We start from the raw sequence: 26,130 nt of genomic DNA, 5'->3' as shown, positions 1-26,130 counted from the left end.
TACACACATTTAACATGAGTCAAATGTAGTTTCTAACGCATTGAGTTGGTTGAGTTAAGTTGGCCGCTAGTGGGCGCTGTTGACTGCTGAATGAATCCCTCACGCATTCAGCAGGCTCTGTTGACCTCAACCTAAATAAATGCCTTTATTTTAAGATCATTGGTCATATGGCAATTTAAATCGACCTTTGTGCATGCCTTGGAACACGATAATAACACTACAAATAATTATTTAAATAAACAATGATATCATAAAATATAATAAAGAAAATAGTAGTACTAGCCTAATGATTAGTATGCATGAACAGTAGGTTCTACATTATGTATTTATTAATACAGTTTGCTGTTTTTCTGTGTAGTTATTGTAACATCAACGATTCTACACAGTGTACCACAAGTTCTTTTTGAAATACAGAAATGTCATTAATCCTTACGAACTGAAATCTGGGTTGGCGACCTGAAGTCCGATATATTCTCTCATAGCTCGACCAGTCGCCCGGCGACCGTTTGATTGACAGGTTTCTCTCCACTGCTACCGGTCCAATGAGAGAGCAGGTGGGAGGAGTCGGCGGAATACTCGCTCTGACAAATATACCGCGTTGTAGACGCTTGCAGCTACTTGCAGTACAGACTCGCGGAGAGAACCGAGCATCCCGCAATTCACGCGCACAGCATTTCAATCCGGACCCGCAGGGCTCGAGCCGCAGCTGTTCTCTGCTCTTGTGCGGGTTCCACGGCGACCCATGAGAACTTTCATTTGACTCCATCGTTTCATTTTATTTTTATTTTCATTCACTAGTCATTCTTATTGTTTTGTTTCATCTAATAGGCTGCAATTAATTCATTTTTACTCATCTTTTCCAAACTGCCTCATTCGTTTTTTGGGAACTCCCATAATTTGCCTGCCTGAACGGAATACCTCGCATTTGGAGTTGGTAACTTTACCTGCTTGCCTTTTTTATCCACACCGAGGGGATTTAACTTCCATGTCTCCACGGACATCCAGCACTTCGGCGGCGACTACACGGGTCGCCTTCCGGTGAGGAATGTACGTGCTCCCCTCCACTCAGTCGTATATTTTACCGAATGAGAAACTGCCTGCTGTCCGCGGTGCTGCTTTCCCTCATCTCGAGCAGGACTAATAGTGGAGTAGCTCTTCCCATCGGGATGTTTCACTTCTAACCGGGCTCCTATTTAGCTTTTTTTTTTATTTTACTTTTTTTTCCCCTGGATACTGAGTTTGGATTTTCACAAGCAGCACTCCCACAAGACGCTTTTCTATATTTTTCGAATTATAAATTCCCGCGAAACGGATTTTGACCGTAACGGTCGTAACGGACCATGGGCGACTCTCTGTGGAGATATTACTTTGGATTTTTAGTCATCGCGTGCAAGGTGAACCTGTCCCGCGCGCTCATCCTGGACTCCATATACTGGAACACGACGAATACCAAGTAAGTGCTGGCAAAGCTCCATCACATCTTACTCACTCTCACTCCCTCAGAGCAACAACGTTCAGACCCTGAAAGTGGATGATGCTGGTCAAATCACGTTCAGTAAAGCAGATTAAATGGCTTTGTACGGCGTTAAAACGTTCATTCTGTACTGTAAATGAAAATTAATAGCAGGTGATGTGGATTGTCGAGCTGAGGCGAGTGATGCGTTGTTTCCATTTAGGGGTTTAGAGCATTGATAAAAAAAAAAAAAAAAACGAGTCGCATTTCACAGTAGGCCCACTTAAAAATTCACCGTGCTAACTTGTTAATTTGAGGTAGAAAATTAGAAATAATCATAGTTTTGAATGGCCCCACAGGACTTCAGTTCATAACTCTTCAGAGGATTTTTGCCCCCAGTGATCGGAGTTGTTTCATGACACAAAATTATTTTGACAAAACAATTAAGGGAAACCACAGGAGAGTACTTTCATGTTTATATCAAATATTCTCGTTGATTTTACAAATGTTGCTTATTTCCAGCTGAGGCGTAATGTTTTATTGAACTGCGTAGGCCTCAAGTCCTTTAACGTTGGCTAAGTTACGCTACCTCAGAAAATGTGTGGCTACCAATCATCAGACAGAAAATCAGACATTCAACCCGTTTTCAGCAAATTATCCGTTTAATTGGTTTGTTTTGGTCGTGATATAGGCTTATTTATATTTTTTACGATTATTTATTTATTTTCATCTAATTTTAGATGCAATTTAGCATTTTTAGAGCAATCAAGTGTATAAATCTCTAAAAATCTTCTCTTGAAGGACGGGTTTCTCCTATAAGGTAAAAATGGTTCTCTCTCTCTCTCTCTTAGTGAAGATGAGGGCACGCGTAGCGCTTAATCTTGCATTATAACATCGAAACATCCAGTAAGGCTGAAAGGAAGGGGTCTCGAGCGCTTCGTAGATGAACTCCACACTTGTTCAGTAATTCACCCTTCGCTCTCGGCCCGTCTGTATAGAGAAAGACTTCCCTCTTTTACCCCTGGCCTGCATGTGTAGGGCAAGAGACAGCATGGGTAGACCGCAGAACAGGTGTCCCGTGTTGATAATTACGGTCTTTAGTAGCCTACACACAGGTAAAAGAGCGGTTAAGTACGTTAATGAACAAGAGTGTAATTGATCTAAAAGGATTTGCGCTGAATAGGATTTTGCTGGGATTGAGTTGTTTATAGGATCTTCGATATTGTACTATTGAGCTTTATTCATTTGTTTGATTATTTGTCTGTTACCGAAGCGAAGTTAATTAATTAATTAATTAATTAATTAATAATAATAATAATAATAATAATAATAATAAATCCGAATTTAGCTGAGTCTAAATTGTCTTGAGAGAGAAAAAAGATTATTACGGATGCATGATGAAAAAAATAGGCGACTGTCTGTCGCTTTATTTGTAGGAAATTCTGCCGTGAGTGGACAGATATGTATGTGGGTGTGTGTGTGTGTGTGTGTGTGTGTGTGTGTGTCTATATATATATATATATATATATATATATATATATATATATATATATACATTGAGGAGGATGACATGAAGTGATGAAAAGTCATTGAAAAGTTGTGGCCGTCTCTTATAGTGAATAAAAAATTTTGAATTTACAAACTTCAATTAAATATTTATATTTCCCCAAATACTGAATGCAGTCCTCTTGATTAAAATTCTTTTAATTATATGTATATATTATATATTATATTTTAATTATGTTTCTGGGTGATTACAAATCTAATGTAGGCTAGTTTTGTTTTTGTTGAGTAGTTTGTAATTGTAATTACAATTTATTTTAGTTCATTAAATTTGTATATATAACCTATACTGAATGTGAAGTGTCACCACCATGTCGATAACTATTGTGACATCTTCATTGATGGAGACCCAGAGCGACCATGAAGTGACCTCCAGCGGTGTGGCGTGTCTCTCTATTGTGCGTGTCACTGTAAATATGCAGGCCTCATTCTCCAAGCCGGCGTTCCATGGAGTTATTCACTGCACACATTCCTGCTGTTCTGTTGGGGCAGTTCAGTGTATGGTTCTTTATGGCACAGGACTGAATGGTGATGGCACTGATAGCATTGTTAGCGTTGGCTGCATTTTAACCATGTGACAAGATAAACATAGCAAAATGTTACGACATGGCAGGAATCTGGTTACATTCAAGTATATTTTCTTTCTTTCTTTCTTTCTTTCTTTCTTTCTTTCTTTCTTTCTTTCTTTCTTTCTTTATTTCTTTCTTTCTTTCTTTCTTTCCTACTTGACTTTTTGCTTTTTGGCTTGTTTTCTTTCCTTTGGCATTAAATGATTTCATGATATGATTCATGAATTCATTTTTCAATAATAGATGAACTGAGGAGACCCTGACTCCCATCTTGTTTCGACTCCAGTTTGGTTTTAGAAACACAAATACCCAATAAACACAAAGTACAACTTACTATCTGAAGATTAGAGAGAAATCCTATATGTATAATGCTGGTGAGTACCAAGCAGCGTTATGAGACATGCCTTTATCTAAAGTATCAGTGCTGCATAATGGGAGAATTGTGCTTAATATCCGTACTCTACTCCTCATGGCCTTCTGTACATGAGACAACCGTCACTGTCACCAACTCCCACAATACACAATCACTGAGCGAGTGTGTGTGATAGCTGTGGTTTTTTTCCCTCCCATCGCAAAAATGTGTGTCAATCTAGTGTGCAGACCTTTTTACCCCTTCACTGCTTTACCTCTGATCCATCTGACTCCTTATTCCTCTCTCACTTCTCTCTCCCTCTTTCTTGTTCCTTCTGGTAATCCATTTTGTCAGAGGTGGAGAAACAAAAGCAGCCTGCTCTACACATTTTCAGTCAAAGGAGGTTCCCCCTTCTCTTCATTAGGAGATTACATCGCTTAGCAGGGTCCTGATGGGGGCACATACCATGGCTTCATACACATGCAGATACAGCATGAATGAACCAGAGGCGAGTGGGCCATGAATAATAACTATCCCTTCCCCCTTTCTGTGTTTAGGGGCAGAAACTTCATGATAGACTGCTAGCAAAAGGCTGTTATGATTTAGATGCTTATAATAAGTTAATCATTTTCCAAATATGTCGTCATCATATTAACAGATGGGAGGTGTTGTTTTGCCGCTGGGATAGAGGGAGGACAAGAAAGGGGTGATGAAATGAGAATAAAAGTTCACTTTTAAATGGCATTTATGTTGCTTTAAAAATTTTAGGGGAGAGCAGATGGAGTCTTTCGGGATTATAGATTGAATAGATGATGAAAACAGGAAAGAATGAAGGGATATTGGCTGACAAAGGGATAAGACGCCTGTCTGGTCGATTTGCCCTCTCACCCAATGCGGGTCTTGGTTGCAAAGCATGATGGAGCGATTAAACCATGAGATGTCTGTTGATTTCTTTTGTCCCCTGCTTTCTATCCATGTCTTTCTATTGCCAATGAACCTCCATATTGGTCTGATGATTGAAAGTCAAACAGCTTAAGTTCCCTCTGTCCAAATGTGTCCCTCGCCCAGTGTTCCTTCAGATCTTCGGGTTAAAGCGCTGTGTTCCTATTGGGGCAGGATTAGGCTACTGCTGTCACTGTGTCATGGCTTGGCCCACACAACTAGAGATTAACACAGGAAAAGAAAGAAAGAGATGAAAAAGCTGATGGACAAAGATCCATATGCAAAAGCACCATTTGAAGAAAGTGAAATGTATAAAATAAAAATGTTTATATGGTACCAAAGTTGCCAGAGAGAGTCCTGAAAGTATTATACTTATCAACAACTTTCTCTTTTCTTTTGCTTTAATGTATATAAGTTTTTTTAAATTATGTACTTTTGAAGTGCTTTTAGAAGGGCAGCCAAAAATGTATATTTCAGTCTGAGCTCAAGTGAACGAGTCAGTGGGAAGAAGACAGAGAAAACAGATGCCTTATGAGTATAAAGAACATATAACGGGAAAATGTGGATCACAAATGAAATTATGGAGAAACGTTTTTAAGAGGCATGGCCATGTCTCTTTTCCACTCCACCGTTACTCTTACACACACCCACTTAATTCCCACTTAATGACTTCTCTGTGTGCAGCTGCAGTCTTGTTAACAGAATGAGCGGTCTGTGTTAAACGTGTGCAAACCCTTATTCTGTCATCCTTTTGTTTTTCACATCCACATGTCCCAGAATATTTATGACCACTGGGAGAATCACCAAGGCTAAGGTTGGGGGTTAAAGTGTGTCTTTTAGACAAGGATTAAAGCTGTTTACAAACATGAGTGTGACCTCTGGCTTTATTTGTTCAAATACTTTTATGTCCCGCTCCCAACTCAAAACTAAATTTAGACTGTTTTAACAGTGGCTCCTGTAAAATACAGACATGTAAAACACTCTTTTAATAGCAGAGTGTGTGCGTATGGGCTGTGGGGTGACCTGTATACCTTGTGGTTTAGGATAATGACTCACTGGGCTGCAACAATGTGTATAGCAACTAGCATGCTACATTTGGACCAAGAATTGTTCTTCATTGGGATTGCTGTACAACCCCCCTTTTGAAACCTGTATTTTGAAGAGAGTAAAGAGATTCTGTTGCAAATGCAATTTTTTTTCTATTTGGTGTGTGTGTGTGTGTGCTTTTAAGGTGTGAACATGTTTTACTCTTTGAATTTACTAGTCTAGTCTCACCCTCTTCCTTTGAACAATCCCACGGCAAATATTTGAACACTTCACACACATGCAAGCAAACTGTTCTAGGGTTTTCAAATGAGCTCGCGTAGCGATAAGACATGAGCGAGATAGCAATCCAGTGTTTGTCTAGAGAGGATTTGCGTGGCTAGATCTGTCATGCAGATAGTCCTGACAGCTACCGTGCTGCACGTCAAACACACACACACACACAGCAGAGCAGTTTTCCCAGCTACTCCTGTTTTAGTCCCTCGAGGCAGATGGCTGAGAGTGTCGCCTGATGCGAGCTGCTGCACTTTTCCTTCTTATTTCTCATGACATCATTTTCTCTTCACAGCGCTGCTGTTTAAGCACTTGGCATCTGAGAGACTATTTGCCTTTATTTTTAAGTATGATCCGTGAGTCAACACCTTTGTCTTATTCTAGCTGCTCCATTTTCTTTTCTGGTTTCTCATAAAGGAACTTAAAAACACTCACGCATACAGTTTAGGATCGTTTCAGTTACTCTCCTACGATTTTATGATCCAGCTAGCTCTTTAGAACCTGTTTTATAATTTATAATCACTGCTACGTAATTGATCATCCTCTTTTTTTAATTACTGATCAACACTATGCTTCACAATTAGGGATGTCAACGATTAATCGATGATCGATTAATTGTCGATAAGAGATGCAATCGATTAAGGCTATCGATGGTCGGTTAACCAATTCAATGTTGGGCTGCGTGCGGCTCATGCGCACTCAACACGTGCGAGCGGCTGTGAGTGACGGTGACGATATATAAAAGCATCATCATTCATTCACAATGTACAAATTAAGCTTTTAATGTGATTTAAACTTTAAAGTACATTAAAATAGAAACAACATAAAAGTTATTCAACATTAAATGCAATAGAAATGTAGTTACTAATCATTTCATCAGATAACTGTTTTATATCGTGCGCTTTGCAGGGCTGCGGGACACAGTGACAGGACAGGTAGTCTATTCATTCCTACAACTTGTTAATTCATTCCTACGAATTATTAATGTGGCAATTGTCCAGGTTTCATTAATTTTGTTCCCTAAATAACCCATGATTTAAGTGAAATAAGGGAACAAATTAATAAATCGAACGAATTCTTCATGAAATCTTTAATTTCCCTTCCCATGTTTACCACAGTAAGAGATGCGAAAACAGTTATTAAAAGAGAAAGATAATAAAATAAACCTGGGAAATTAGAGGGTTAGACTATGAAGATTTAGGAAAAGAAACGATGGCTAAATATACTGAATTTGTGGAAATTCGTGACCAACCGGCAAACCAGAACAAAGCCGCGTAAATGAAGACTATGGGGTCCAAAAGCATGGTCGCGATCTAACATTTTCCAGTTAACCTATTATTCCTCTAATAAACAAAGCTTTTATACCACACTTGTCATAATCAGATCTTATCATTTCTAAATAAATAATTGCTGGATTCAAAACAGCGATTAATAGGCGCTGTGACCGACACATTCCTGGAGCATTCACTGCTGTCACTAAACGGTGACGCCGAGCATCGTTCACAAGTTTCTGCATGGCCCTGACTAGGGCACAGGTTCTAAGCCCTGGGACAAAATGGGATGCTTTAAGGAAAATTTATAGCCTACTAAGTAATAGGCCCAACATAAAAATAACAATTTGTTTTCATGTGTTTTTTTTTTTTTTTAAATAGGCTATGCGAAATATATCCGACTTAAATAGGCTAATTAAGATTAACGGATTTAAAACAGAAGTGTGGGCGCTCCATAAGTTCACAAAAAAAAAAAAGGATGACAACGCATTCTGTTTGTTTGCTTTATTTTACAAGAGCACAAATCTTCTGTTTTTATTGTGAGTGTGCACAAATGAAAGTAAACACTTTTGCGGAAAATATATATATATTTTTTTAATGTCTCAGCTGTTTCGATCGCCCCGGAGCCTGCTGCACACGTATATTCTAGCGATTCAAACTTACATCGCAGTCTGTTCATTATCAAAATAAAATGTCAACTAAACATTAAAAGGTTACACTGGTCAGTTTAAATAGACCGTAGTATACCGGTCCACTCTGCTGTTATGCCAAGGACGTTTTTGCTCATATGAAGAGGATCATCTTTTCCGTCTATATGCGAATGCGTGTTAAGTACAAGCCTAGTATATGGAAACATTTCGATTTGTGCCGAATGAGACATGAGCAATAACCTCCAAATAAATCTAGCCAAAGCCCCGCTCGCTCATCCTCGTCTGCACGCATGCACTGTCACGATCTAATGCGCTGTATGCCGGATTTTTAAAAATCTGACATTTTCTAGGACAGAATCCAGCAGGATCAAATTAATGTGAGCAACTGTGTTTTGGTGCAGCAGCGCCGATGTAGTTCACTTAATGTGCAGCGCAGTCACACGCGCTCCACATTTCGGATAATTTTATACAATAATGTCAGTTGAAAACATTGCAATTGTGCTTTAAAATACAACAACGAGCACCACAAAACCATTTAAAGAGGCGCGTTCAGCGTTCTCCGTGCGGGATTGGAAACTGTCAACAAAGTAAAATGACCTCAAAAGTATGGCGCACTCTCTTCATTTTATCAAATGATCATAATCGCATCTATTCATTTTATAATCCTGCTACTAGCATTTTATTCAGACTAAAACCTCTTTAATTCAAGTGAGAAAGCGTTTTGTGTGTGTGTGTGGCTTTTGCACATCCTGTCATACCGCTGACTGCGTGCCTGCAATAGACGCATTTTGCAGTATTATGGTTAACGATTAATCGATTAATTGATCGTTAATTTAAACGACGATCGATCATGGAAATAATCGAAATTTGACATCCCTATTCACAATCCAGCATGTTTTTGATCCTGAGTGAATATGAATGTTATTTATCCTCTATGATGTGTCTCACTCACTCTCTTTCTCTCAAAGGTTCGTGCCAGGACAGGGTCTGGTGCTCTACCCACAGATCGGGGATAAGATGGACATAGTTTGCCCACGCGTGGAGGGCGGCTCTATGGAAGGAGTGGAGTATTATAAAATCTATATGGTTCCTCTGGAACAACTAAAGTCCTGTCAGGTCACAAAGGTAGACACGCCTCTACTCAACTGTGTCAAACCGGACCAGGACGTCAAATTCACCCTCAAATTCCAGGAGTTCAGCCCAAACCTGTGGGGCCTGGAGTTCTTCAGGGGGAAAGACTACTACATTATATGTGAGTATGTCAGCGGACATCTGTAAACCACCCTTGCCACACCGTTCTAGTCAATTACGTTAGCTTGGGATTGTTTATGTGGTTTTGAGTATCGGGAAAGGTTGACGTTAAGGCGTAAACTAAATTAGCAATGTTTTAGTGAGTCATGGTGCAAATAATGACACGTTTATATCGCATTTGCTAGTGTCTGTTTATGTTGGCAGGAATAGTTAGAGGTACAGAGATGGAAGGTTTCTGTTTGTGAGTGGCATTTGACCATGAACGCGTATGAGCACAAACACAAAAGTCTTCTTGTATTCACGCTGTATCATTTTGCATGTGAGCTGAATTTTTTACATTTGCGAGAACAATAACTGCTCACCTGGCCTCAACACACACACTTCAGGCTCAAAGCAAGCTGTTTAAACAGCGGGTGATGTGGAGGAGAAATGCAGGGATCTAGTAAATGGAATAAAACGCACACACACAAACAGAGACTGCTTTGATACACAGAGTCAATCTCATCGCCCAGACCTGAGCCGTTCTCTCGCTCTCCCTCACAATGAGAGCTCACTTCCAGCATAAGGAGAAAATCACATTTTGCCGTTCTGGGAAAATTCTCTCCTCCTTTATTTTGCTCTCTCTCAGATTCTCTTAAGCAACTCTAATTTGTGAAAAGAACAATGAAAGAGAGGAAAAGGAGGTGGAGAAAGAGAAATTAGTTCATTTTGCTGCATTGTAGATGATAATTGCCCTGGTGTACAGCTGGAGTTGTGTGTGTGTGTGTGTGTGTGTGTGACTTGTGAAGCGCAGAGACATATGACTGCTGTGTGTGGTAGGGGGTTTATTCGATAAGTCATTAATTAAAAAGTTGAATCCTAATAGCTCAGTTTAATCACTGTCTTTATCAATTGGATCTGCTCAGAAACCAATCAGATGATTTCAATCCCTTATAAATGTGTTCAGCAAGCCAAATGTGTGTGTGCAGGATTTTTTTCTTTTGGTCAGTAGTATAGATATTTACTTGGTTTTACAGCTTTTTCGCATAAATATGATAAACGGCTATTTTTGAGCAACATATTTTAATATGTGTTAAAAAATGACATACATATATTGTTTATTGGTCACTGTATTTATAATACGGTTCAAAAGGTTGAGCTTAAATTTTTTTTTTTTTTTCGTTTATTTTTTTTTTTACTTTTATGCAAGAAGGACACATTAAACTGATCAAAAGTGACAGAAAAGACCACACTGTTACAAAAACAACAATTTATTTAAAACTATTTATTTTCTGTTTCAAAAGCTGTATATATATATATATATATATATATATATATATATATATATATATATATATATATATAAAAAACAAGGTATTATAAATAATATCCATTACAGCTGTTTTTAACATGAAAAATAATGTTTCTTGAGCAACGAATGACATATTAGAATCATTTCTGAAGGATCATGTGAAAATTCATTTTTCATTATAGGAGTACATTCCATTAAAGTTGAAAATGTTTAAGTTAAATTGTAACAATATTTCACAATTCATTATTTAACACACAACACAGCATTCATAAGCATAAGAGACTTCAAAAAATAAAAAAATTACACGCTCTCATTAAAATTAAACGTTTCATACATCGTGACAGATGTATGTGTTTAAACACACTATTGCTGGTTCAAAATATGTACATGATAAAAGCATGCAGTTGGTCAGCTGGCCTGAAGCTCTCTCACACTGATCCTGGGTCATCGTCCGTCTTTGTTGCTTTATTTTCGAGCCCTGGTGTGTGTTGGTGTGCGCTGGCCAAACTTTCAAATGGCTCTTCTATTGTTCACATGCAGCCTGATGCTGCTGACTCTCATATGATTGTGTGTGTGTGTGTGTGTGTATGAGTTTGATGAGATCTGCTCTGACAGACTGCCCTCGAGCCCGGAGCCAGAAGAGAGAAACATGATCTAAATATGGCAAGAGAGCGAATTAGAGAGAGCAGGAATGTTTCATAAAAAAGAATACAATCTGCAGAAAGATGTGATAATCGAATAAAGCACAGACAAACTATGTTCATTTAAATCTTTAAGGTGTGTTCAGTAATTTAGTCCTTTAAGAATAAAATAATAGTCCATTAGTAACAAAAAAAAGCAAGTAGTGCTTTAAAAGCTGAATGTAACAGGTTTACACTACATCAGTTTTTATTAGGATGGTGTCTGTAACTGGTTATTCTTCGAGTCAGTCTATTGTCCTAATCTAATACAACAGAACAAAAGTCGTGTGTCCTGGGATTGGCAGAAACATTTAGCAGGTATCTGAAGTTGAAAGTTCAGGGAGAGACAATTTCACATTCTTTGAGTTAGTTTTCAGACTTCCTCATACTGACAGATGATGGAAAATTCAAACGATGCCCCTTAGCAATTAGTTATGTAACAGCATGCCATTTCCTGAGGGTGAGCATGTCAGTAGAAGCCAGTGATGATGGGCATTTATTACTGTTAAGTGATAAGTGATTTATAACATTAAATCATATATTGTGTCTTTTCTATTTTTCTTCTGTTTTTTTTATTTTTTATTTTTATATGATTTGACAATATTATAAAAGTTAACAATCATGCTAATTAGGGATGCAGCGAAATGAAAATTCTTGGCAGAAGCTAAAACTGAACAAAATGAAACACTGGGCCGAAAGCTAAATACCGAAAGCTGACAAAGTTTTTTCACATTTTTCCCCCATTTTGCAAAAAAAAAAAAAAAAAATTGCCATTAAATAGCCAAAATGTGCTTTTAAAAAAATGCATTTAACACTGAACACTTTTTTTTTGAGACCCCCTTCTTGAATGCATGTTTTACTGTACAAACAAATGCAACCTCGCTGAGCAGAAGAGACTTCTTTTAAAAGATAAGAAAATATAAAAGATCCCAGTCTGAACAATATGTGTGAATGCTATTATAAGTGTATTAACAGAGCTGTTGTAATTTTTATTATTCTTATTATTGTCTATTTTATGTTACAGAACAACTGTAAAAATTAAATAATAACATTTTTTAATGTTGTTGGAGTTCTTGCTTTTTCTGAGCTTTTATTTTGGAAGAAACCCACAGGAAGACCTCGGTGCCACTTTTGGTTTGACAACAGCAGGTTTATAAATGATTCTCAGATGTTTGTTGCATGTATCGCATTGACAAATGCCTTGTAAAAATTCATACAAATGTTAATAAGCAACTGGCGAATAACACTATTTCAGCGCAGATATTCCTTGCGTTTTGGACTTTGAACCATGGCGCTGCGAGCTCATGCAGCGCTGCTTGAATGCATGCAGTTTGTTTGTTCATTAGAAAACACAACTTTCTGCAGATTATTTACTAATTGTTTTAGGACAATACACGATTTCAGTCATCATACAGTAACCAGCAACAACCTCCCTTCCACTTCTCATTGAAGACATGAGATATAGTGCTAAACAGTCTCTCGTTTTCCGTGCTTGTGTTGATTTTTGTGTTTTTCTTGGAAAATTTTAAATGCTTCCATACTGCCGTCTTGTTTGTTGCATTAGTGCGCACCTGTGTATAATTTATTCAGTCTTTTTGCTTATTCACCAAACACCTAAAGAGCTTTATTTGCTATTTTCGGCCCCAAATTTTTGGTTGCCAAACACTTGGTGAATCCCTAATGCCAGTGAAGCTTTGTTGACTTTGAGAGAGAGACATAAAGAGAGAGAAATGTTGATAGCCTTTGTTCAAAGCCAATGAGGGCATTTCGAGGTGCGTGCCATATCTCATTAGAGTCGATGTACAATGTTTGTATGTGTGTGTATTGTTGTGTGTCAGCTCTAATTATTGGCCTGAGAACTGTTCACCACTCTATGACCCTGACGCCATGTTGATCAGGTCAAACTCCACAACAACAGCTACAGCTCATCATCACAACTGTCATTCACATACCTGTACTGCTAAAGCATTAGTCGAGGTATTAACAGACAAAATATATTATTTTTTAAATATAATAATAATTAGATTAATGATAATAATTGTTGTTATTATTTTAAAAATAATTTTATGTTTAAATCAAATACTAAGCAAAAATTTCCAAGCTATTGTCATGGAAGGACTTGACATATCTCACAGTCTGTTTGAGCTTGATAGGGTGTCACCAAACAGGTATTGGTGTCAGTATTGGGTTTTTGTGTCCACATGCTGTGCATTGAAATATTTATTTAGCTGGGAGCATAACCTAGTCTACTGTTGTTTTTATAAATGACACATATCTATATACAATACATAGTGCAGCAGTACTACTACTAAACTTCTGTGTGTTTTCTATTATTGTGGGCACTTTCCTTTGGCATTTATTGTTTTTGTACTGCTCTAATGATTTATTTATTTATTTATTATTATTCTTTTATCAATACACATCATTTTAAGTCTTTTTTCAATTAAAGTATTCCGCTTATTTATTAAACCTTTTTTTTTTTTTTTTTTTTTTTGAGCCCTCTTGTTGCCCTCCACAATGTAGGTTTCAGGTTTTTACTATCCATTTGGGGAAATGTGGCCTTCACAATGTAGGCCAAACTTGTCCCACACACACATTCTCTTTGCCAGCTGGTCTTTCAGTTCAAAGTCAAACACTCTAATTTAACTTAAACTTAAATCAACTTGTCACTTGTCAGCTTAAATTAAGTAAACTGTGTGTGTCATGTGATGGTATACTGTTGACCTGGAATGTGATCATCATGTGATTATTGTTTAAGCAATGTGTTTGCTTTAATGTGGGCATTTTTAGGCTCATTTGCCAGATTTATGAAATGAACACACTGAAAGGATCGCAAGCCATTAAGGAGCTTTACATGTAATGAGCTTGTGTTCTTCTCAACACTAAAAAGCCACAAGTCAAAGAAGCAACAGAGAGAGTTAGATGGTGTCATTCTGCAGTCCTTACAAACAAATGAAGAAGAAACAGAATCAGAAAGATCCATCACATGGCGCATACATAACTCACTCACACTCCATCCACTTCATCAAAGTGGCAGCATTGGAAAACAAAGTGATGTCTGGGGAACAGGCGCCTTATAGACTCCAGCATCTCTCCCCTGTCTCTTTCCCTCTCTCGCTCTCTGAATGCAGGCCACATTGTTCTGGACGCTGACCAGACGTTAAGCCCTTGGCAGCTCGTTAGCTTTGTGTTACTGACCCAATAGACCGCAAGCCTGCCGGGCGTGGACACACACACACACACACACACATGGCATAGCTACATTGTTCGGTTAAAAGACCACATAGGACATGTGGGAGTGGCCAGAATAGTGCTGATAGTTTGTTTAGCAACAGATAACGATGTCAAATGTCTTAATTTAGTTAGTCTTAATTTTAAGAAGTTTTCCTCACTTCATTTTTTAAGCAAGCCCAACATCTGCTCAAAAAGAAATATTCTTTAATTATTTAGTCTATTTTGTACTCGCTCACTTGTTTATTGGCAAACATCTGCCGTGGCTAAAGCGTTACACAATCTTAAGCACGCTCCAAACTTCACATTCATTAATAGCACTCTCTCTCTGTGCCTTATTCGCTGAATTATTAACAACCCCTCCTGGTGCTAGAGGCCCTCGCCTCACTTGTAAAACAAAATCAGCTTTTTATTATTCCTTTAATCCTTCTTATTTCCTATTGAATTGTTAAAGAGCAAATGCACACTTTCTGACCATTTCATCTTTCAACACAAACACAATTTTGGCCTGTACAAAAAAAACGAACAAATAGAATTATAATAAAAACAAAGGACACAGCTAGGACTACTAAAAGTTTGGTTACATGATTTATGAGGTTTCTGCACAGAGATTTGACTGCATGAATATTCAGTAGTTGTGTTAATGTTGCAGTAACATCATCTAAATAGTTTGTACCTTCTTTGATCAATCTCAGTTATGTATTTGCATATATAATAGCAACACATGTTGATTTTCGAAAATGTTGATTGTTTTTGTCATTGTGTTTCAGCTACATCTAATGGAACGATGGAAGGGCTGGATAATAAGGAAGGAGGGGTGTGTAAAACCAAGTCGATGAAAATCCTCATGAAGGTTGGACAAAGTGAGTAATCGTTTCGCTGTCATGTGTCTATAGCCCCTTTCACACTGCACGTTGGACCCGGCATATTGCCGGAACATTGCCGGGTCGCCTTCTGTGTGAAAGCAAACACGTCCCGGGATTGATTGGGGACCTAGTAACATTGCCGGGTTCAACCTGGGACGAGTACTGTGTGAACAAAAGCCAGATCTAATGCCATGTTGAAGTGATGATGCGCGTTATCGCGCGACTCTTTTACCGGCTGTTTTGAAGGAAGATCAACGTTTGCAACAATAACATTATGTGCAAACTGTAATGAAGCAGAGATCAGTTAGTTCCTCACTTTCCACGCTGACGCTGAGATCATTTGCTTGCTTCAGTGAAAGTATAACGTGCCTAACGTTTTCGACTCGTACATTACACATCACGCGCTGATGTCACGTGTCGTTACGGGATCCTCAAGGGTTGTGTGTGAAAGCACGCACATATCCTGAGTCATCACTGGCAGTGTGAAAGTGCAAAATCTAGCGACCCGGGAACAATTTGCCAGAACACTTTACCCCTGTATTTGCCGGAATTGCAGTGTGAAAGGGGCTTATGTGGGTGTCTAATAGCTGTTGTACTGTGGGTACCAGGGTGTAGAACAATAGCAAAAGCCCGCTGCAGACCCTACACTGTGTAATTAATGACGGTTATTCATAAATCACCTCACCAGTGAAATCTGTAGTAATTACTGTAGGCCACACCCACCAACACAAGCGACTGAATTTCCGCTCTCACACAAACATGCAGACACAAGCTGAAGGTCACTAGATTAATCATGGCTGCTTGTGTTTTAATGATGAACACACAAACACATACACTCTCATGGTCGCTATCAGTCACATGTGCACACTTTTATTTCCGCTGAGCAGCATGAAAGTAATAGCTCTCCACATGAAAATCTATACATATATCAGAGTGACGAATGTGTTTCTTATCTATGTTTTGCAGACCCCTCCGATCCCATTTCCCCCAAAGAATACCCCACAAGTTACACTCCCAAACACCCCGACGAAGGGGGCAAGGAGACCAAATCGAATGAAGTACTTGAAAAGCCTGGTACGTCGCACACTTTATCACCTCACACAGCTGTAAAGGGACACTCACTGATTCATCATTCTCTCTGGTTTTTAATCCCTTTTTTTGCTGAGCAAGTACCAGTCCTCTGTTACAAGGATATAGAAACTGATTTGTTCTCATAAAATCCTTCTGGCAAGTAAATCGTTAATGTGACAGAGCAAGATGGACTTGCTGGAATGCATTAATTGTAGAATTCAGCTTCTTTCCTTCTACGTTGAAGCATATGCACATCAAAGTCATTTAAATGGAGTGTCTTAGGTACAATAATCCACTTGTAAAACAGCTTGAGTGTGAGTGTTAGCAGCTCATCTGTTCCGCCAGCCTCATCTGGGCCACTCCAGAAAAACTCACTGGAGTCCAAAGCCGTGCGAGATCACTTTGTCCTCAGCTTTCCTTGAACACAGAGTGTTTCTTAGACATTATCTATCCTAATACATATTTTTGAATTCAAAATGTCTTTCAAAAACTGACGACTTTCACACGCACATAACTAATTAATTTAAACCATTAAGATAAAGGCAGTTCTTATTAAAAACATTTTTTTTCTCTCTCTACAGCACGTATGCTACTACTCAAGCTTTGTACTCTGGTTTCTTCTTGAAATTTGTTTTCACTGCACTTCTAATATAGTCGACTCTTTTATGATCAATCACTTTTGTCTTCTCTTCTTTGGAAGTTGCTTTGGGTAAAAGTGTCTGCTAAATAAATACATGTAAATTTATTTCATCATACATAAAAGACGTTTCATTTTGGTGTTAAGGCATCTTTTTAATTGCTTATGATTGTGCCACTTTCTTTCTAGTCTGTAAGCCCATTCACATCAAGAACGATGACTAAAAAAGATAACTATAACAATATTAGCATCCAGACCAGTGGACAATTGTTAAACTATATTGTAGTTATCATTACTGTTATATTTATCACCACTGGTGTGAATAGTCCTTAATACTTGTTGCTCATTGTTTTTTTCTAAGTTCATGTTGTTTCTTCCCTCTTAGATGCATCGCAACAAGGAGAAGAGAAGGGAGATGGAAATAAATCATCCTCAGTCATTGGCTCAGAGGTTGCCCTGTTCGCCTGCATCGCTTCAGCCAGCATAATTGTCATCATCATCATCATCGTGCTAGTATTCCTCCTGCTGAAGTATCGACGACGCCATCGCAAACACTCGCCTCAGCATGCCACCACGCTGTCACTCAGTACATTAGCCACGCCCAAGAGGGGTGGCAGCGGAGGCAACAACAACGGCTCGGAGCCGAGTGACATCATCATCCCGCTTCGGACTGCTGACAGCGTCTTCTGCCCACATTACGAGAAAGTAAGTGGCGATTATGGACACCCCGTTTACATCGTACAAGAAATGCCACCGCAAAGCCCAGCAAACATCTACTATAAAGTGTGAAACTGGACACGCTTCTTTTGGACATTTTAACTCTAACCCCCCACATGCCCCTCGAAGAACCCCCCCGTGGGCGGAATCGACGCCTGGGCTCACCCTCGTTCTGCCCGCTCTTATTTTTTTTGTTGTTGTTCTTTATTTTACAATATTGCTGATTATTACTCTCAGTATAGATGTTGCTGATGGTGGAGAGACTCTCCTGATTCGCTGCTCTTGCACCTGCAAAAACGAAACACACAAATAGAAAATGACAAAAAAGAAAACAGAAACCCTCCGGGGTGATTGACGTGCACTACAACGGATACTATAGCATGTGTACGAGGGAGTGTGTGTGAATCAGACGAGCGGGGGAGAGGGGGCTTGAGGGGGTGCCTGTGAGAAGAGAGGTCAAGACAATGGATCTTTCCTCTTTTTTCCACTACATCATCTCCATTAAAGACACAACACACGGAGATGGAGAAGAGAAGTGACGTGACTGTACCACACAGCAAGAACTATGAACTATGATTGGCTGATCCGTCTCAGAACAGGAAGTGAATACAGCCTATTGGCCAGAGCTACAGGAAGTGGATTTATTGAGGAAGCAGGAAGCTCTCTGGAGCCTACTGTTGGACAATTGAATGGACATCATCTGTTTTTGCACGTTCACTCGTACTGTTTTCATTTACATTAGCTCTCCTCATTTGTTCACCTCTACAAAATGACTCACAATGTTTACTTGAAGTCTTTTTGTACGGTTATGCGTCTCACATGCATTTCTTTTTGTCATTCCCAGTGCGGTCCACTTGCAGATTCATTTGGTAGAAGACATAGAGATCATTTTGTGCTGGTTTATGTGCCGTTCAGTAGTGTGGAAGACACAAACACACATTTCATTTCATATACGTCTGCTGCCAGGGCTGGAGAAATTAGACAAAAAGAGAAAGAAGGAAGGAAGGAAGGAAGGAAAGAACGTCGATATTTGGTACAGTTGTTGTCCTGTTGCCTGCTGGGAAGGTGGAAGACCCACATGAACACTTTAGCAGCACTTTTAAAGCCTCACCACCTTTCCCACGTGGAGTACAAACTCAAGAAAACACATTAAGACAGAGATCGCAGGGAGCAAATTACTCAAGATGTAATAGCAAAATCTGTCATTTTTGACATGAAGTGGCTACCTTCCCCAGGCATGTCGCTGCAAAAGTTACTGTCATTCTAGTATTTCTGCCATCACACACACACACGCACATTCTCATTCAGCAGTGGCCTGTGCAGATTGTGGAAAAGAGGAATTGGTGCTCTACGTTTTTGTTCAAAAGCACAGGGACATCAAGATATAATTGTTTAGTTTTAAATTATACAAAAGATTTAATTAGCATTTCTTCATGGATTTGTTTAGCTGTAGATGAAAACGGTCGGAAAGACTCCATGTAGACTTTATCTATGATACCATACAGACAGGTTGGTGTGAAACAGCAAGAATATGAATAATTGATGGCGAATCTGCACATTATGCAAGCTTCAAATTTTCCTATTCGTTGACAGATAGTTCTCCATCTCGCTGTTAGCTTTTTCCATCGATCCCGACACGAATAGCTGCCTTTTGACGACAAACACACACACACATACCCTCACAAAAAGCACACGCGCTCATGGCCAGGGAAGGGGCGGCTTTGGAAGGAGCCCTCAGGGAAAACAGCATGTTGGGTTTTAAAATAGCCAAAAGGAATGAGAGGGAAGGGCAAGAACGGACCAAAGGAAAGGCACGTCTAACAGAGTCCTGACTAAACCAACTTCTCCAGGCTGCCTGTCTCTGTTGATGAAGCTCAGATGTGCTCTGGGTCGAAATTAGGCCCCTTAATCTGGAAGGAAAGCAGTAGACGTGGGTTAGTGAGCATACCAGATGAGAACGAGCGCAGGCTAAATGTAGTAAATTGCATGAAATGGGATCTTTCAGGCTCCAATTGTGGGAGGTCTCCGGTGGGGGAAAAACACATTATGATTGATGGAGGTCACAAGTGGACTTAGCGTGCGTTTTAGAGAGGAAGTCGCCAAGCAGAGGCCAGAGTATCCCACAACCCGCAGCTCCCAGAGGATTTTGTAACCCCTTACGTGTGTGTCGTCATTCGTGCGAAACCCTTCGTGAGCAATGCCAGCCTGCAGACAGTTATCTTCATTTGTTTCTTACATTGAAATCAAAACCGTTCACCAAAGGTGGACTTTGAGAGTTGAACGTGTCCACAAACTGACTGGTTTGCCATAGTCGCACATCAACTGTTCATCCATTTTGTTTTCACTTGTTCATGGAGGTTCTTGAATCTCACCGAGAAGCCAAGCCTTGTGTGATCGGAGCTTTGTGCCTCTGTAAGAGGCCACAAAATCTGCAAATATGCAATTTTTATTTATTTTTATAACAATTGAGAAAAGAAGATGATATACGTTCACCTATGGAAAAGTGTTCTTAACCACTGAAAATTAAATGAAATAATACAGCATACGAAAACGCTACAACCCGGTGTGTTATTATTATTATTTTATTTTTTACTTTGTGCTGTAGGCTGGAGGTAAACTGTGAAACATGAACACACACAAATGCATATTGAAGACTCAGCAGTTGTTTGAAACTTTAGAAGACACACATGCCACAAGAACTACAAACATATTGCTGTTCGGTTGCTGTCCCACATGGGCTAAATATGACAATCTCCTTAGTTTCTTTGAATCCGAAGACACTGTCCTGGCAAGCAGGTTGCAAACGTTCCCATTGCATTTTAGGAGCGTAGGACTTAACTAGTAGCGTAAGATGTTGCACCGATGTGGATGGAAGGTTTGCGAAACGCTGGGAGAAGTGTCTTCGGGCCACTGTAAAATGCCTTGCTTGTATGGTCACCCTGAGTTCACCAGACTCTAGTTTTTGCACCGTACATCTGTAGGTGAGAGGCTGTATATACGTTATTGTTTGTATTGTATATGGATCCCCGGTTGTTACAATAGCCTTATTCTCACATTTCTAGCAAATAAAAAAGTTATGAAAAAAAAAAAAACATGATTCACTTCAGTTAAAAGAGAGCATACTAATTTTTTTGGTAAATATCTTGTGTAAATATTGACGACAAACCCAATAAATTGTTTTTTATAAACTCTTAAGTAAGATGTTTTGTATAGAAGTGGAATTTTTTGCTATGTATTTTAGCTAGCACTCGTCAGACCCCTCCCACTCAACCCTTTTGCACTGTTCCCATGGTGATCTGGTTTAAAAACGAAAAAGAGATAGAGAATTGCCAAACTGACTGCTTGCTGCATATTTGTGCCATACGTGTGTACCATAGATATTTATTTAATTAGTTCTTTGTTTTTTTTCTATTGGATTTTTCTACCCAGTTTGTACACAACCTCAGTATTATCACTTGAGTTTTTCCCTAACTTCTCCATTTCCTGTTATCTTTCTGTTTCTATCGTTTCCCATTGGCCCATGCGCCCATCCTTCTCTCGCAGTAAGATCTGGTCAGGACGTGCAACCTTATCAAGTCCTAGAAATGAAATGGCACACATTCCACCAGTCTGTTACAAACTGAAGATGTTTTTCAATAAAATGTTTTTCCTATGGAACTTTCAGTTCTCTTTTATATTTATTCGATGTGGCTTGGCACGTTATGTCAGGTGGAGTTCATCCGTTTACAATTAGACTTAATTTTTCACCATCTTTCCTGAAATTCTCGCTGATATTCATGAATGAAAACCTGCCCAGACACATTTGTGGTTGGTTCATAAGCTGTTAACAATGTTGTGGTGCAACTTCTGATCATTTTACTTAACCACAAACATATTTAAGTAAGCAAAAGGTTCAAGAAGTTCAGAGGGCTTCATAATCTCCTAAAGAAAAAAAGGATCTGTTTAAAAAGGTTATCGATTCATTTTAGCTCTGTAAATGTGTCGATTTATTATAAAATCATGAATCCATAAACTAAAAGTTTATAAAAAGTTATAAACTCCAAAAAGAACACCAGAATAAGTAAAATGTCTATAAAAAGTGTTTTTGAATGATCATTAAAAGAACTGTCTCGTAAAAGTCAACTGTTCATAAAAGGCAATAATATTTTTGATTCCCTAAAAAGAGTTTATGAATCACTTCACTGAATTCACTAAAAAGAATGGGCTCTAATACAAGTCTTCATAAATCTGACTACACTGGCTGCAAAGTAGGTTTTTGATTCACTAAAAGAACCAGTTCAAAAGTGTTTGTGAATTAGACCACACTGGTAGGGTGACCATATAAGCCATTTTCCCAGGACGTGTCCTTGCCAGGATTTTTATATTGACTAAAATATCCAGATTTTGGCTGTTTGTGCTGTGCAGATCGATCATTGTATGACATTTATAAGAGCTATAGAGAGCAAAGCAGATGGCTCCTTATGCATTTAAATCACTCTCTTGGTACTTTGGTGTCATAAAATGATTGGTGCGCAGCGACGCTTCAAGTAGAATGAACGAACAAACACCTAACATGTACGTGTATTTGCATTGCTTTGATCGTTCTCTGTAGATCTCACCTTCTCACATGCCACGATTAGTTGATTATGTACCATACTTTCATGTTATTGGTCAAACTACTTTAGATGTTTTAGGCAATATTGAAATCCTGGCAAGGACGCGTCCTGGGAAAATGGCTCATACGATCACCCTACACACTAGTTAAGCTTTATATTTTACAATCCCTGAAAAGGAAAACTCATGAGTCATGTTTTCATTAACTGGATGACATAAGTGGTCCCACTTTATATTAGGTGGCCTTAACTAATATGTACTTACATAAAAAAAAATAAGTACAATGTACTTATTGTGTTCATATTGTATTGTAAAACACTTTTGCTGCTATTGAGGTGGGATGGGGTAAGGTTAGGGAGAGGGTTGGAGGTATGGGTAAGTTTAAGGGTGGGTTAAGGTGTAAAGTATGGGTCAACAGTGTAATTATAAATGTAATTACAGAAATTAAATACAGATGTAATTACATGTAGTTTTTTTTTTTTTTTTAATATAAGTACAATGTAAAAAAAAAAAAACATATGTACACAATAAGTACATTGTACTAAATTATTAATTAAAATGTAAGTACATAGTAGTTAAGGCCACTTAATATAAAGTGGGTCCACATAAGTTGTGCTGTATGTTTTTAATTCTCTTAAAATAACTGATAAAAAAAGTCATTTGATGGTGATTGAGACCACAATAGTCAAGCTGTGATTAATGAGCAGAGTACCTGAAATTTTTTGATTATCACATTGAGTTTAGACTTTCAACTCATATTTAAAAATATATTTTATGCCATGAAGTTGAAGATTTAGAAGTTGTAGGTTGTGCCAACATTCAAAACAGTACAGAAACAAGAATCAAAATCATTCAAATAAAAATCTATATTCTTACCCTGCGTAGTTTTTAATGAAAGTTGTCAAATGTCAACGCCTAATGGAATTTTTTTTTCCATGTCTTTTGTTGTCAATATTTAAGGCAAAGTTCCTCTGATGTGTACCATCTGCATGCTTTACCACTTGAGGGGAAACAAAAGAGGAAGTGAGGAATTATACTCGGTGTGTTCCTTCTCTCTCCTCAAGTTTATCTGAAGATCATCGCTCAGGCTGTACAAACATTCGTTTCTTTGAATGCACGCTGAGTTTTGTGGTCATGTGCTCTTTCTTGTTTTTATATGTTGTGAAGCACTGGAGTATCTACACGGTGGTCTCCCCGGAGCACTTCCTTTCAGCGCTCAGGAGAGATTCTTTACCACTTTTCTGTCTCTCTACACATTCTTCTATATCTTCTCTCCTTTTTGAAGTGAAAATAAAGAATCAAAGAGGCCTTTATAAGTTTTTTTTCTTACTTTTGTGAGGAATAAAGGAATATTTTCAAGAGGTTATGAGTTTAAGGTTCATATATAGTTAGTACCTCAAATCAATGACTGGTTGAAGCTTCTGGAAATCACGTCTGTGTGTCACAAACAAGACAAAACGTGTTTTAACTATCTTGATCTTGGGTGAAACTGGTCCTGTTAGACCACATTACACATTTCATTCATTTAGCATACCTCTGATTATATACGGATAAGTGAATCAAATGAAGCTGTGGCTGGGAGTCCCAAGAGATCCACTCGAAAAGAATCTGTGCCGATTACCGCGACTGGCTCTCTTTCAGAGGAGCAACGTTTCGCAGTTGAATGCTTTGTTCCAGAAAGGTCTCAGGTGGCGAAAAATACATAGAACAAACATCAAACTGAGAGAACGATAATGTTTTTGTTTCAAAACGTTGATTCTTTCTTCGTATTTGAATTAATACCAGAGGTCTTCTCACTGGGATTCGTCATTCAAGGAGTGCCTAGTTCTCTTATCACAGAATGTGTTGATAGTTCAGGACTTGAATGAATGAATAATGGGAAACAGTGACTGTATTGTCTCAGAAAGGTCTAGAAGTACAGCGTGGACAGCATTACTGACACCAAAACACAATATTTGTAATATGCTGATTCATATAGAAAGATTGTTACATACACATATGGTTCAAGACAAAACAATTTGCCAGTGTTTACTCTAAACACATTTAGGCAATGGCAAAATTCCCCACTTGACAAGAGTCATCATCGCATGAATAATCAATAACAGAGAGAAGAATCAATGGAGCTTGGAACGTGGCTGTATTCATTTATAACCATTCACCTCACTCTGAATCCTGAGCCTGCTTAACTGCTATTGTGCGCCTGGACATGACAACACACAAACACACACACACACACACATATATACGCCCTCTTCGAGGAGAGACAAATGCAGAGTGTGTTAAAAACACGGCCTGTGTGAGAGGTGCAATGGGTGTGTTTGGGTGTGTGTGGATCAGTATTTTTTTTGTATTTCAGTAAGTGCAGTTTCAGGTTGGCCAATGTGAAAATGATTATCTGTCACTAAAATATGCTGACAAATGAATGTCTGCAAATATGACTAAACAAGTACAAAACCAAAATCAATCCCATAGGATCAGAGGAACAGCCCATTGTTTGTCAAATTTGTAACTTTGAGCAATTATACCGTGCCCTTAAAAAAACAGTACTGGTGAATTCTAATGCCAATGCCAATGAGTTATTGTATAACAATGAAAAAAAAAGAAAAAAAAAAAACATTCAGAATTTTAAATTGAAAGTATTGGATATTTAATTGGAACAGCAAATTAAACAAAGAATGAATGTGAAATTTTAATAGAAAAAAAGAAACAGCATTTTCTTTTTAAAACATAAATTATCTTTGCTTTTCCATTACTCTACGTGTACATTTTTATTTATTTTGTTTTTATATTATATGTGTAAGGATAATAATAAAGCACCAGATTCAGATTATACATATTATACATAATTTCATATTTTCAAATATTTCTTTTCAAATATTTTTTTTTTGCAGCCGTTCAAATTTGGGGCCAGGGATTGGAAAATTAATCCTTTCATTCAACAAGGATGAACTAAATTGATCAAAAGTGATAGTAAAGACATAGTATGACAATATAATGTTGCAAAGGATTGCTAATAAATGATTAATAGCTATTGCTAATAAATGATTTACTTTTGAACATCAAAATTTGATGAACTTTCATGAAGAATCCTGGAAAACAAAATGTATCCCAGATCTCCCCACAAAAAAATGAAGTAGCACTACTGTTGTCAACAATGATAATAATAAATGTTTCTTGAGCAGCAAATCAACATATTAGAATGATTTCTGAAGGATCATCTGAAACTGAAGATTGGAATAATGATGCTGACAATTCAGGTTTACCATCATTGAATAAAGATTTTAAAATGTATTACAATAGAAAACGTTAATTTTTAATTGTAATTGCATTTCTCTATAATAGTGTTTTTTAGTATAATTTTAGTTTTTAATCAAATAAATGCAGCCATTGGGAGCATTATTTCAAAAACATTTAGAACATGTTACTAATATATATTTAAAACATTAAAAATGCTAATACTTGAATGGCTCTATGTGATTTATGTCTGTAAAAAATGTTGCAGAATAGATCATTTTAGATCAGATTTCCCCCAAAGCCAGCATTGAAAATGGGAGAAGCTCCACAGATTCCGTCTGGGCTTATTAGTAAATAAGCAACACTGGTTGTTGTCCTCATTCCTACAGTGGCTCCACTTCCACAGTCATGGACTGTCAAACGGCCAAACATCTAGAGAGCT

General features: G+C 38.1%; 1 protein-coding gene across 1 annotated transcript; it reads left to right on the top strand.

The window, feature by feature from the left end:
• The first annotated feature begins 613 nt into the window (after nt 1–613).
• LOC128019826 (ephrin-B2a) lies at nt 614–21,518 on the top strand. Its single transcript, XM_052606091.1, has 5 exons — nt 614–1,453; nt 9,086–9,369; nt 15,341–15,433; nt 16,403–16,510; nt 17,530–21,518. Exons 1-5 carry the CDS (start codon nt 1,341–1,343, stop codon nt 17,931–17,933), a joined length of 1,002 nt encoding a protein of 333 aa, XP_052462051.1. The 5' UTR covers nt 614–1,340; the 3' UTR covers nt 17,934–21,518.
• Nucleotides 21,519–26,130: the final 4,612 nt, after the last annotated feature.

This window comes from Carassius gibelio, chromosome A9 (genome assembly GCF_023724105.1).
Source record: "Carassius gibelio isolate Cgi1373 ecotype wild population from Czech Republic chromosome A9, carGib1.2-hapl.c, whole genome shotgun sequence".
NCBI classification, from domain to species: Eukaryota; Metazoa; Chordata; class Actinopteri; order Cypriniformes; family Cyprinidae; genus Carassius; species Carassius gibelio.
Note: the sequence above shows the minus strand (reverse complement) of the source record. Positions and strands in the feature narration are given on the sequence as shown.

Excerpts from the sequence above, each read along its gene's own strand:
- LOC128019826 (XM_052606091.1), top strand. The coding sequence starts at position 1,341 with ATGGGCGACTCTCTGTGGAGATATTACTTTGGATTTTTAGTCATCGCG. Across the intron at positions 9,370-15,340 it reads GAAAGACTACTACATTATAT|CTACATCTAATGGAACGATG; the intron begins GTGAGTATGTCA and ends ATTGTGTTTCAG. Across the intron at positions 15,434-16,402 it reads CCTCATGAAGGTTGGACAAA|ACCCCTCCGATCCCATTTCC; the intron begins GTGAGTAATCGT and ends TATGTTTTGCAG.